This window comes from Chionomys nivalis, chromosome 11 (assembly GCF_950005125.1).
Source record: "Chionomys nivalis chromosome 11, mChiNiv1.1, whole genome shotgun sequence".
NCBI classification, from domain to species: domain Eukaryota; kingdom Metazoa; phylum Chordata; class Mammalia; order Rodentia; family Cricetidae; genus Chionomys; species Chionomys nivalis.
Window position 1 is genome coordinate 9,666,842 of NC_080096.1, and position 13,366 is coordinate 9,680,207.

At 42.6% G+C, this 13,366-nt stretch overlaps 1 protein-coding gene across 5 annotated transcripts in view; it reads left to right on the forward strand.

Moving 5' to 3' along the window:
• Prdm2 (PR/SET domain 2) overlaps positions 1–13,366 on the forward strand; it is a 106,066-nt gene that overhangs the window by 29,707 nt on the left and 62,993 nt on the right. For all 5 annotated transcript variants that reach the window (XM_057783619.1, XM_057783620.1, XM_057783621.1 and 2 more), the window contains 2 exons: positions 7,779–7,893; positions 9,792–9,895. In XM_057783619.1, the coding sequence (XP_057639602.1) occupies positions 7,779–7,893; positions 9,792–9,895 (219 nt within the window). The remainder of the gene's footprint in view (positions 1–7,778; positions 7,894–9,791; positions 9,896–13,366) is intronic.

Below are 13,366 nucleotides of genomic sequence, written 5' to 3' on the forward strand. Positions count from 1 at the left end.
TCTGAGTCCACCAGGTGGTCAGCTCTGTGCTGGCTTCTTGCTTTCGTTTTCATTATCTTCTTCTCTTTGTTCTAACACTAAAATCAGTCTCTTAGCACATGAGACAAATGTTAATAATTATAAATACAAATTTAATCTTCAGCCTTAAAAAGACGTCCATAAGGAAGACCTAAATAAATGTATAGTTTCAGAAATTTATATTCTAATGATGGCACTTAAATCTTATTTTAAATCCTGTGTTCTGCTAGATAGCAGTTTTTATAAAACATGGGTGTGGTTTTTGAATGAAACTATTAGATTATCTGAAAACCGGGGCGGGGGGGGGGACCCAACAATTTGGATTGTGTTTCTTTAAGTAATTGGAAAATTTTGCTTTTTTGTGTTATTTGGACGTGGATGATGTGGTAGACAAGGGTAGCACAGTTTCACTGTACTTCATCGTTGTGGTCTTCAGTCATTACCCATGCTCAGCTCTGAACGCCACTCCCTCTGTGACCTGCCTGACTTCTTGGCTTTGCTTGCTACCTGATGGGTAAGGATGGACCTGTGGTTACAGTCAGTGGTAAGTAGATTAGTGTAAGGCTGCTGCCTGGTGTTGTGGGAGCTGCGGGCTGTGTTCCTGCAGCCCCAGCTCCTGATCACCTGGCTAGCTTATGCCCCGAAATAACAACACACAAATTGTATTCTTTTAAACACTGCTTGGCCCATTTCTATTCATGTGTGTAGCACCCCAAGGTGCGCTTACTGGGAAGATTCTAGCCTACGTCCATCCTGGGTCGGAGCTTCATCGCATCTGCTCTGGAGAGGAGAGCATGGCGTCTGTCTCTCAGAGGAGCTGCCCTGCATCTGAGCTCACTTCCTCTTCCTCCCAGCATTCTGTTCTGCCTACTCCACCCACCTATGTTCTAACCTATGAGGGCCAAGCAGTTTCTTTATTATTTAACCAATGACCTTCCTCCATCAGCCTGGGAAGTAGGAACACTGGGTAAATGATTACTGCTACTTCAGCCAGCAGTACACTGTGTCTGCCTTCTAGTGCCTCTGTTGTTGTTAGTTTAAATCTTCACTTATCATTACTTGGTATGAGTGTGTAATGTGTGCTTGGGGGGCACATATGTTCCAGGCCATCAGAGGACTTTGGGGAGTCTGTTCTCTCTTTCCACTGTGGTTTCTGGGATTTGAACTCAGCTCATCATGCTTGCATGGCAACTGCTTTTTCTTGCTGAGTTGTCTTGCTGGCCCTCTAATACCTCTGATCCCTCTCATTGCCAACTTGAGCTCAGACCTTTGCTTGTTCCATTATAGCAACTTCATGGGCTGTGATTCTGACAGTTTTCCACCGACCTTGTGTCCTGTGAGTGCGCGGCATAAACCGGTAGGCGCTCCTTCAGAAGGAGCGCTCAGAACTGGCTGTTTCTCTTCATGAGTAAGCTGGACTGCAGGGCACTCTGCTTGCTTGGAAGAATGGAGGCCTAGGAGGAGTAGCAGTATGAAGGCCTGCCTTAAGACAGATCCCCTGATTCAGACAGGGAAGAACACAGAGGCTATGCCTGCTGTTTGTCAGGGGCCAGGGCAAGCTGGGACCTCCCCCGCCCCCCAGAATTATGAGATTTTTGTTTAGTTGTTTCTTTTTTGCCTTTAAAGCATTCAGTAGACCAGATAAACCCCATCTGACAGTCCATCTGTAGCCTGTTTGCTAGCCTTGATAGAAATAGTTTAAAAACTGGCAATTTAAACCTTGACTCCAGGGGAGCAGGATCTTGAATTTGTATGAGGTGTGTGTGTGTGTATAACGTAGGGAGGGAGTGGACACGTAATTAGTGATCAAACCTAGGACCCTACCCATGCTAAACATGATCTTTACCAGTGAACCACACCCCAAACTCGGTTTATGACTCTTGCTGTTGTTAATATTGATGGAGATACCTGCATGTCTCACATAAGCCTGTGGGCTGCAGACAGGTCAGGCCTGCCCTACTTCATTGACCTACTGAACATTTGCTGTGCATGTGTGGGCCAAGTGGAGATGACCTTACCATTTCAGGCTTCAGTGCAGCAGAGGCTGTGCCATGGATAAGAGCCTCAGATACCGTGGACTTCAAAGTCACAGTCATCCTGTTCATAGCCCACATTCCTTACTAGAATTCCTTCCCGCTCTGCTGACATAAGCTCAGGGATCCCTCTACCTCTGCTGTGACTTCTGACACAAGCATCCACTTCTCCCTTACGTCTGCTTCACTCTGGGATAATGGCATCTTGAGTTCTCTGCTTCCCATGAAGCCTCTTCTGCACTCCCAGGGATCCATGTACTCTTCATCTATCCCTTTGTGTCTCAGACCTTGTCTTACTCAGGGTTCTATTGCTGTGAAGAAACACCTTGACCATGGTAACTCTTATAAAGGAAAGCATTTAATTGAAGTGGTAGCTTACAGTTCAGAGGTTCAGTCCATTATCATCATGGTGGGACATGGCAGTGTACAAGCAGACATGGTGCTGGAGAAGTAACTGAGAGACCTACACTGAGTGAAGTTTAAACAAAAGAGACCTCAGAGCCTGCCCCCACAGTGACACACTTCATTTAACAAGGCCACACCTACTTCAACAAGGCCATGCTTCTCAATAGTGCCACTCCCTATGAGTTTATGGGGGCCAAGTGCATTCAGACTATCACAGATCTCTTGGGCGTTGAAGCTAGGCCTTTGCTTATTTGTTCATGGCCCTCACTTCTTTGTGTTTCCTCTCCTGGGCCAGACACCAGGAACCTGCTCTTGATTAATACACCAGCCAGTAAGGACTTGCTAAATGCCAGCCGCGGAAAGTCCTGCAGGGGAGGAAAGTGGAGCCAGGCTTGAAGAAGCCTGGCTGAAGTGCACAGGCCAACAGTACAAATGCAAATTGGGACCTTTAGGTACTAGTCCTGCTGTTGTGTGTGGGTTCTCCCCTGGGCTTGACAGTGAAGGGGGCAGGGGACTGTTCTGTTGCTTTCTGGTCCCTCCTGGGTCTGACTGCAACACTGACGGCAGATCACTGTGCTTAGGACCGTGAAACACTGCACCGCATCCCAGATTGTTCTAGTTTGGTCTCTCAGAGGTTAGCAACAGCACGTTGGAATGCTGCATCATCCCATGTCTTCTTCCTCAGCTTCTCCAGGGGTAGCATGCACACAGCTCTGGAATATCAAAACTTTGATTGGTTTGGTATAATTTTAGAATACAGGGTCTAGTCACAGATCAGAAAAGCTTGAGGGATTAAGCATCCCCACATTTGTTAGAATGATGATTTCATCACAGTCACAGCCTACAGAAAATTTCACTCTCCACACCTTAGGGTAAAAATGACAGATGATTTTTTGGTGTCATTATAATAGTAGGTCTGACTTTGTGAACCCCAGAAAGGTCGGAGCAATAGGGACCATCTGGGTTTTATCTGACTGCAGTATCATACTGTGTAGTGTGGAAGTGATTTCTCATGACTGCCCTGTGGCCCACCCTAGTCTGATTGTCTGGCTTGGATCACTTAGTTCTGCCACACACTGGCTGTGACTATGGGCAATTTTCACTTTCTTCTGTAAAATATGGGTCATAAAAGTTTCTTTCTTTTTTTTTTTTTCAGGTTGTAGCACAGCGAGTGAGTGAGACATTTTGTGCTTGGACTGTCCTGGAGCAGTGTTTGTTGAGTTCACTTTGACTGTGGTTGTTACAGTGACGAAATGAAGGGACATTCATACAACACCGAGCACATATTTGCTCAGAGGGAACAGTGAATCTTATCCTCTCTCAGGTCCCCATCCATCTAGCATGAGAAAGACATCTAGGGTCAAGGGACAGATGGCAGGAGAAAAAGCATGTGGTTCTTCACAGTTCCCAGTAAGGTCAGACATGGACCATCACATCTTTAAGGTTTCTTGGTTAGGCAGTGGGATCAGAGGTTCCCCGATGGGTGAGCTTCATGAGATGGAGGTCTTGATTGGTGCTATTATTCATTGTTTCCTTGCCACCCAGCACAGTGCCAGCATGAAATTGGCCCTTTTTGATTTGAGAAGGTTGAGGGCATCAGACAACAGAAATCAATGAATTAGTTAAGACTCAGTAACTCACTACTTACTTTACAAAGTTCAGGTTGAAAATATGTGGAAGGCAAACTTGCCTCGGAATTTAACAAGTATAGACTTTTCTTTCCTGTGCTCTCTAAATAATAAGGTTTAACATCTATTTACGTAGTGCTTAACTACGTGGGTTTAAAGTATATGAGAGGCTGTGTGGAGGTCATACACACACAGTTTGTGCTATTTATATAAGGAACTCGAGCATTTTGGGATTTTGTTATTAGAGGGGTGTGGGTTGAATATCTATCACAAATTGAAGACATTCCTGCCGGGTGGTGGTGGCGCACGCCTTTAATCCCAGCACTCGGGAGGCAGAGGCAGGCGGATCTCTGTGAGTTTGAGGCTAGCCTGGTCTACAAGAGCTAGTTCCAGGACAGGCTCCAAAACCGACAGAGAAACCCTGTCTCGAAAAAAAAAAAACAAAAACAAAAAAACAAAAAAAAAAACAACAAAAAAAATTGAAGACATTCCCACATACATGGAGAAATGTATCCTGAGAGATGACTGCTGGTTCAGTTCTGTCCCTCCGAAGAGAGTTGGGGTGGTGCTGGTGGAGAAGTGGCTTAGGAGTTCACAGCTGCTCGTGGGGGAGGGTCTGGGTGTGGGTTCCAGCACCCACATGGCAACTCACAACTTTTGTAACTCTAGTTCTAAAGGATCTGGCATCTTCTTTTGGCCTCTGGGCACAAAGCACACATGAGGTGCATGTGCATACATGCAGGCAAACATACACATAAATATTTTTTAAAGATGTTACATTAGTTATCTTACAAAGAATCAGATACTTTCTCAACAGACGCAAACAAGCATTTCACGTCTCCCATTGGAAACGAGAGAGACACCCCCTGGATCTACAGTCAACACAAAGCCAGTGTTGGGATGCACAGTCAACAAGATAGACAAGTAGTTAGGAAAAATTGCCTGAGGACTTTAAAGGAAAAAACAAGGCAAGTGGTGGTGATGGAGCCTGCCTTCTACGTCTTAAGCCATTTCTTGAGAATCTAAGAATGTGCTCAGCAATTTGCAGCCATGAAGATGTCCCAGCAGTTAGGCAGACGGAAGGGGGAAGCCATGATTGACAGGTTCTGGAGTGTTTTGCTGTGAATTTAGTTGAATCTTATTTTCATTGAAGAAAACTACAGTGGACAGCAAAGAGAGCTTCTCCTTGAAAATGAGCCAACATTAAGAATCGTAGGTCCTTTGGTTGTGGCAGCTCATCCTTGTAATCCCAGTACTTCCGGGGCTGAGGCAGGAAGATCTTGAGTTTGAGTCCAGCCAGTTTGAGTTTTGCTCAAACATTCGACACACTCCAGGTAACGGGTTGACCCCAAACAGGCTTAACCTCTGGCAGCTCTGCTGAGACCCTTTATATTCACAGGTAGTTCAGGAGTTTTAGTACACATCTCCATTGAACTGACACATCTCCTATGGAAGACCATCCTTGCCTTGGGCAATACCTCCTGTGGCTGTTCCCATGAGTCTGGAAATTGTGGGGCAGAGGATCGTAGATGGTTCCCATAAGTATTAATGGAAACCCACAGTGACTATGAATTTGGGTTTCAAAGTTAGACCAGGGTTCAGAGTCAACTGTGAGCAACTTAGGCCACTTTCCTAAGCCTCAGTTTCCTCGGTATGTGCGTGTGAGTATATATATGTATATATGTATGTATGCATGTATATACATGCTGTATGTGTGTGAATGGGTTACCTCTTGGGGAGGATAGGTGGACCACAGCTAGAGAGGGAAGAAGGGCTCTCATTGGTTATTCTAAGTGATCAGCTGCACCCACTCATGATTCTGGCTGGTATTTATTGGTATTATTTAGTTTATTGAAGCCTTAGGAAAAAAATCACACTATAGGATACTGTCAGGTCAGTATTTTTCTCCCTTCAGCAAAAAGCTTATTAATTTTTCCAAATGCCCAACTTATAGATTAAAACATTTTTAAATGGTAATACCATATGTAGAAGTGAAAAATGTCTGCTAAGTTTATTCATATTTTTAGCTCATTAGAGGTACAGGAGGCTGTTTTCTGGGGCAGTTTGAAACTTCCAGTTTTAGAAAGTGTGTTGGGTGATTTGTTGAAAAGGATTTAAGTCAGAGCAGAACAAAGTATTTGTGCTTCTGAAGCAAGCACACTGGTAGTTTGGCCTTGCCCTGGAGGTGACCCATCTGTGGATACCCTCTTGGGCTTTCTGGCTCCAAGCAGGCCAGAGAGTAGTCCATGAACACTGAAATCGATTTTTGTTAAAACAGCCCATTCTTTTTAAATTGAAACTCCAGGAGTTTTGAGTTTGGATGACTTTTTTTTTTTTTTTTTTTTTTTTTTTTTTTTTTTTTTTTGGATAGGGGAGCTTGATACCTAACATTTTGTTGTTTTTGAGAAAGGGTGTCTCTGTTACATTATTATGTAGTTCTGGCTATTCTGGAACTCAGTATGTAGACCAGGCTGGCTTTGAACTCACAGAGACACTCTTGTTTCTGCTTTCCAGTGCTGGGATTAAAGGCATGCAATGCCATGCTTCAGGTCTAGTGGTGGTGGCCCTAACCCCAACACTTGGAAATGAGAGACGGTAGATCTCTGAGTTTAGAGCCAGCTTGGTCAACATACTGAGTTCTGGGACAGCCTGGGCTACAGAGAGACCCTGTCTCAAAAAAACAAGCAAACAAACAAGCAAACAAAGAAGAATTACAAATGCTTCTTTGTTGTGGGAAATTAATCTTTTTAGTTTTCTATGATTTGATTAAATTGCAAGTTATTCTAAAAGCTATATCCTGCCGGGCGGTGGTGGCGCACGCCTTTAATCCCAGCACTCGGGAGGCAGAGGAAGGTGGATCTCTGGGAGTTTGAGGCCAGCCTGGTCTACAAGAGCTAGTTCTGGGACAGGCACCAAAGCTACAGAGAAACCCTGCCTCGAAAAACCAAAAAAAAAAAAAAAAAGCTATATCCTTGTTCTTCTCATTGACACCAGTCCCTTATTCTTTACATAACTATCTAATACTAATCTTATTTCTTATGATTCTGATGAATTCCAGTCTAAATTTTGAGAGGTAATTGTATAACATTCTTTATTTCCTGTCAACTCTGAGATGTTATGCCTTTGGTGTCTAGTGACTTAGGACATCAGCCATTGCTTCTTCTTGGAAAGCCCCAGCCCCACTTGAAGTCAGTGTTAACAGTAAACCGTCACTCTCTGTGGAATGTCCAAGCTGCTCAAGTTGCTGGAGGGATTCAGGAGGGGGCAGCATCTAATTGGTTAAGTGGCCTTCATGGAGTGTGCCAAAATTATTCTTTTAAGGTTGTGGTATACTGCAGGTAGCCTTTGATTTAGAAACAGGGGTAAGCTGTACTTTGCTGCCTAATTCTGTTCGAGGTTAAAGAGCAGTGCATTGCTAAGGATTTACATATTTTGAAACTGGATATAGGTGGCTGGAGCAAGATAGATTCCGGTTTACAGGTTGCTGGAGTTTCGTTATGAGACCCAGTGAGTGGCAGAGTCGCTCCAGTGCTGCTTAACGGCCTGCCCCAGTCTGCCATGTGCGCACAGTTAGTTTTCATCATTTGCTTATTGGGTGAGAAACTAATAAGCAATGCAGAACAAAACAAAAAGCACTACTGTTGTTTTTTTTTTTTTTCCTTTTCCTATGATCCTTCTTCGGTTTGACTTACAGAATACGGAGTCTGTGGCCGCCACTGAGACTCTGGCTGAGGTACCTGAACACGTGCTGCGAGGACTTCCAGAGGAAGTGAGGCTTTTACCGTCTGCTGTTGACAAGACCCGAATCGGTGAGTATGCTCATCATAGGAGTCAGGCAGCAAAGAGCAGGCTGCTTCCTTTGGGAGCAGGGATCGTGTTAGATAAATGTTATGCCAATAAAGGAAAGGTTGACCCTTAAGTTCTGTGATGTATATGTACTTTCCACATCAGATTCCAGGATGGACTTGGGTTATAAAAGGGTACTAACAGGGTTGTGGTGCTGCAAACCTTTAGTCCCAGCACTCAGGGGGCAGAGGCTGGTGGATCTCTGTGAGTTCCAGGCTGGCCTGGTCTACAGAGTGTGTTTCTGGACATCCAGGGCTATGCAGAGAAGCCCTGTTTCAAAAAATCAGAAAAAAAAAGGAAACTAGCTCCCCCCCCAACACACACTGAACCTACATATTCTGTCCTTGGTAGTGTGTCCCAGTGTGCCCTCCTCTGCATGCCCATGAACCTTGTTCCACAGAGTGGGCTTCCTCTGATTTGCTGTGCCTTAAGTGTGATTATGTTATCAGATTTATTTCCCTTTTAATTTCCCTATTAATTTAATTTAATAATTTCTCTTTTAATATATATATCCCTGTTGCTTTACCCATATTTTTATACTTAGGAACCCTCTAGAGATACCTGAATAAACAACATAAACTGGCTAGAGTTTCTTGTTGAATACACAAGCTTGTATGTATTTGATTTTTGTTTTGAGATTTACATAGATAGTTTTGGAGAGAAGGCTAAGAGTAGGTTGTTAAAGCCTTGTAAGAATGTACTCTTGAGTAGATCGCGCTTCCACCCTCCTGTTTGTCTTTTAGATGATGCTCTTCTGACGCTCAGTCAGTGTGTGTGACTTGGCAAGCACTTCCTCTAATTCTCATTGGAAATTTGCCTAGTGAGCATTGGGGATTTTATTTTATTTTGTTTGAACAAAAGTGGTTATCTCACAGCTCAGCCAACGGGTTGTTAGTGTTCACAGGTGCAGTTGCAAGCTGACTTAGTGGGAGTGGAGAGTATATGGCCTAGTCACGCACGCAGGACTAGCCTCCACCTCTCGTTCTATAAATGAAGGACCCTGTCCAGAGTGTGTGCTTCTCTTGACTCCTGGGCTCCAGTCATCCCATTGACTGTGTCTTTATCCTATCTGTGTGCTTTATGATAGGTGGCTAAGTGATGGAAATAATCCCAAGGGAAGCCATGGGTGAGCGTGTATGTTGACTGACACTCTGAAAGCAAGCTGTCCCGTGAGCTGTGTTTCATGAAACTAACGAGAGGAGAGGGTCCCATCTAACTAGGCAGGTCAACTCTGAGAGTGTTTACTAAGAAAACCAAGTCCCAACCATTGTAAGAACAGAACAGCTCGTCTTTAGTAGGGTCAGTTTGAAACCTATAGGCAGACTATGAAGAATTTAAGTTTTTGTAGTTTTATTCCATTTCTTTTTTCTTATGTTAGTTTTCAAGTTTTGTAATTGTACTATATATGGTCTATTTTACATATAAAAGTTAATATGAACTTTTAAAAATGATAAAACAATGCAGATTCTTTTTTTTTTTTTTTTTTTTTTTTTTTGGTTTTTCGAGACAGGGTTTCTCTGTGGTTTTGGAGCCTGTCCTGGAACTAGCTCTTGTAGACCAGGCTGGTCTCGAACTCACAGAGATCCGCCTGCCTCTGCCTCCCAAGTGCTGGGATTAAAGGCATGCGCCACCACCGCCCGGCACAATGCAGATTCTTTACAGACTAATTAGAGAAAACTGAGGAGCTACAGAAGAAAACCCAAAATCCACCGGAGGACTCTATTTGCTTTGATTGAACTTACTCATAGTTATCTTGCTGTTAGGCATCCTTGCTTTTTAATTGTTTTGTAAAGTTGAATGATTAATGCTTCCAATATTTAAAATAACTACTATTATAAAAATATTGGTTTTGTTTTTCTAGGTGTCTGGGCCACTAAACCAATTTTAAAAGGGAAAAAGTTTGGGCCATTTGTTGGTGATAAGAAGAAACGATCTCAGGTTAGGAATAATGTGTACATGTGGGAGGTAAGAGACTTTCAAGCATTTTAAAGAGGCTGCTACCTGTTCTCATATAATTTGACATCTTAAACTTAAAACATATGTTTTAGTATGTTCTTTAAAAATCTTTTAAAATGACAATATTAATTTTTTGGTGACTTATTTGCATATGTATGTGTAGTTCGAAGCTGCTTGGATATTCTTGATTGTAAATGTCACATTTACTTTTTTTATTCCTTGTCCAGGGCATTTTGCCTTGCACCCTAAGACCTTGACTTCCTGTGTGGTGGCCTGTCACTTTACAAATGACATGAATATAACCACAAAATACACTTCATAGGCTGCCAATAACATATTAGATTCCTTTCTGTATGTCAGAGAGTAGTTTCTGTGTCCCTGAAATACTGTAAACATATAGCATGTGACACATTTACATTGAATTTTAAATTTTTTTAATGATACATTTATTTTATGTGCATTGATGTTTTTGCTTGCAAGTTTAAGGATGTTGGATACTGTGAAAATGGAGCTACAGATGGCTGTGAGCTATGTGAGTGCTGGGAATTGAACCCAGGTCCTCTGGAAGAGCAGCTGGTGCTCTTAACTACTGAATTGTCTTTATAACCATGAACTTTTAATTTTGTAAAAGGTTTTCATTCTACTTCATATTTTTTTAACAGCCCTGGAGGACAAAGCAGGCCAGTGGCTGCCTTTTAATAGAAGCTTCCAGAAAAAGAGGAGCTGCCCTTGCTCTGCAGCCCCAGGCCTGAATGGGGCAGATGTCATCAGAGCCATGTCTCTGGGGAACAGTGGGACAGTTACACATGTTCTTCCAGATTGCCTGGGCCAGGTCCTGCTTCTACATCAGCTTCCTGACTTTCTTAACCTATGGGCTGTGAAGTTTTCTGTTTAAAAAACCAGTCACTAAAAACACTTCATTAAGAAACTTGTGACTACACGTGTTGATCGTGTTCTGGGGTTTGCATGGGGGGGGATCTCAGGTCAGTGCCCTGGTGAAGCCCCTCAGGGCATGACTCCTTTACAAGCTTCATTTTGAAAGAGAAGGAATCACATCTGTTTTATTCTTGTTGACAGTCAAATGTGTGGCCACATCCCCCAAGGAAGCTCAGGGCATGGGGGCCTTTTAAGGCTCGAAAGGTTATAGCTTGATCTGACAGTTTAATCATTTTGTGTTTGTGTCTTTGTGACTCTGTTGTCTGTGATAGTGTCTGGCAGTGAACCCTGGGGGGCTTTAGGAAACAAGGATTTACCAAAAGAATCTGACTGGAGTTGAAAGAAATTTGTAATTGTAGAAAACTGTCTGGTCACAAAAAGTCTTCATTATTAAGGATAGTACTTGTGTCATTAAAAATGTGTTGCCTGTATAATATTGCTCTCAAATAAAACACAGTTTTAATTTTAAAAGGTTCCAAAGGAAGCTAACAGGAGTGCTCGACTTTGCTAGCATTAATCATAGTGGGGAATATCAGGGAGTCACATGCTTACTCGGCATCCTGTATATACAGTGCCGAGTAGAATAAATGCCATTGCTACTTAGTGAATTCATGGCACCTTCTCTCTGCTGTAACAGTTGGACGTGGCTGTATGAACCATCACCCTTGTCTTAATGGGAGTTGCCGTCTGCACTGAAATTCACACCTAGTGTGGCTTGAGAGTCACTTGCAACCATGAGATTCTAGGGACTCCTTTTCCTCTAGACACACATCGTCTTAGTGCTAATAATGTTAGATTCTTTACATGCACATGCTTTAGTGTGTAACCCATTGTGGAAGTACCACTGTACCACTTCTTTTTAGTCAGGTTCGAGTTTATCATCTTGTTCTTGTGAAGATTGACTTTTCCTTGCAAGGAAGAAAAGTCAGGATCATATTCACTTATTCTCACATCTGAAAGGTTTTTCATTAAAAAAAAAATGTTAAAATAGAATATAGATGACAGGTGTATACCCACGCATATGGCAAGGTATCAGGAATATCACTTATAATGGGCATATTTCTCATAAATAAGTTAAAAATCAAGGTAAACTATTTACTATTAATTGATTCTAACCCTGGTCTTATCCTCACATTTGCATCAGAAAATCTCCTAATGTCACAGAAAGAGTTTATCATCAGAGCTCCATCTTGGTGTTTTTTCTTCCATCAAAGCCCCTTAAGACCTTTTTAGAACATCGAAACAGTAGAATTTTACACCAACTAGTTCACCATTGTGTGCTAACCTAAGACGAAGTGTTAATTGCCTTTCTTGAGCCCTTGACTGGTCAAGCTTCACTGAAAGCATTCACATTCCTTTAAATGCAGAAGAGTATGATGCTCAGGGTGAGTGCATGGAGCAGGTTCCTACAGAAAAGCCAGCATGCTTTGATCTGCCACTAGCAGAACCCTGGGGACCTGACATGCTGGACTGCCTGCGACACTTCTCTTGACCACCTGGTGTGTTGTGCAATATCAGAATATTGAAACCATTCCTGATTTTATTTTGTTTTTTTTTTTTTTTTTGTTGTTGTTGTTTTTTCGAGACAGGGTTTCTCTGTGGTTTTGGAGCCTGTCCTGGAACTAGCTCTTGTAGACCAGGCTGGTCTCGAACTCACAGAGATCCGCCTGCCTCTGCCTCCCGAGTGCTGGGATTAAAGGCGTGCGCCACCACCGCCTGGCCCATTCCTGATTTTAAAAAACTGTCCTTCCCTTTAAAGGCAGAACCTTGCTTTGTAGTCTAGGTTGACTTTGAACTAGGATCCTTTTACCTCTACCTCCCATGTGCTAGGATTGCAAGCATGGCCTACTGTATGCCTAGCTGATAAAAAGTCTTTCAAGTTTAGGCTCATATTGCTGCTAATAAACAGTGTTTTTGGAATTATCTGAGTAAAAATTATTCTAATAATCCTTTAAAAATAGGTTTTTTTTATTTTACTTGTATTGTTTTGAAATAGAGCCTTGCTTGTAGATTAGTCAAAAACTCAAATTCCTCCTGCATTAACCTCCTGAGTGCTGGTAATACAGGCACGAACTAACTATTAATTATATAACTTTAAGTTTTTAGAACAGTGTTAGATTCAGAGAAAATTGATTGGAAGGTGGAGATCGTTTCTGTCTTGTTTTGTGCTGCTCTGATAAAATACCATAGCCAGGGTAGAGTCCCTAAGCTTATTGTGAAAGCCAAGAAGTCTAAGATCAAAGAACTATACATACTTGGTGAGGGACTTCTTAATCTATTATAGCATTGCTGGAAAGCATTACAGATCAAGACAGAGCCAGAGATGGAAGCTGTGACCTCAAACTCTTTTAGAACTTGTGTTTCTCCATTCAGAGAGCTGGAGCTGCCACAATGTGGACATCCCATTAAGTCTGTGTCTGTACACAGTATGTGGATTTGGGAGCCATTCCTACTCTGTCTGTAGAACCCTATCTCTGCATAACTGCAGATTTTCCAACCATCAGCCTTTCCCCTAGAGTGAGACGTTGGTTATTTTTACTAAGC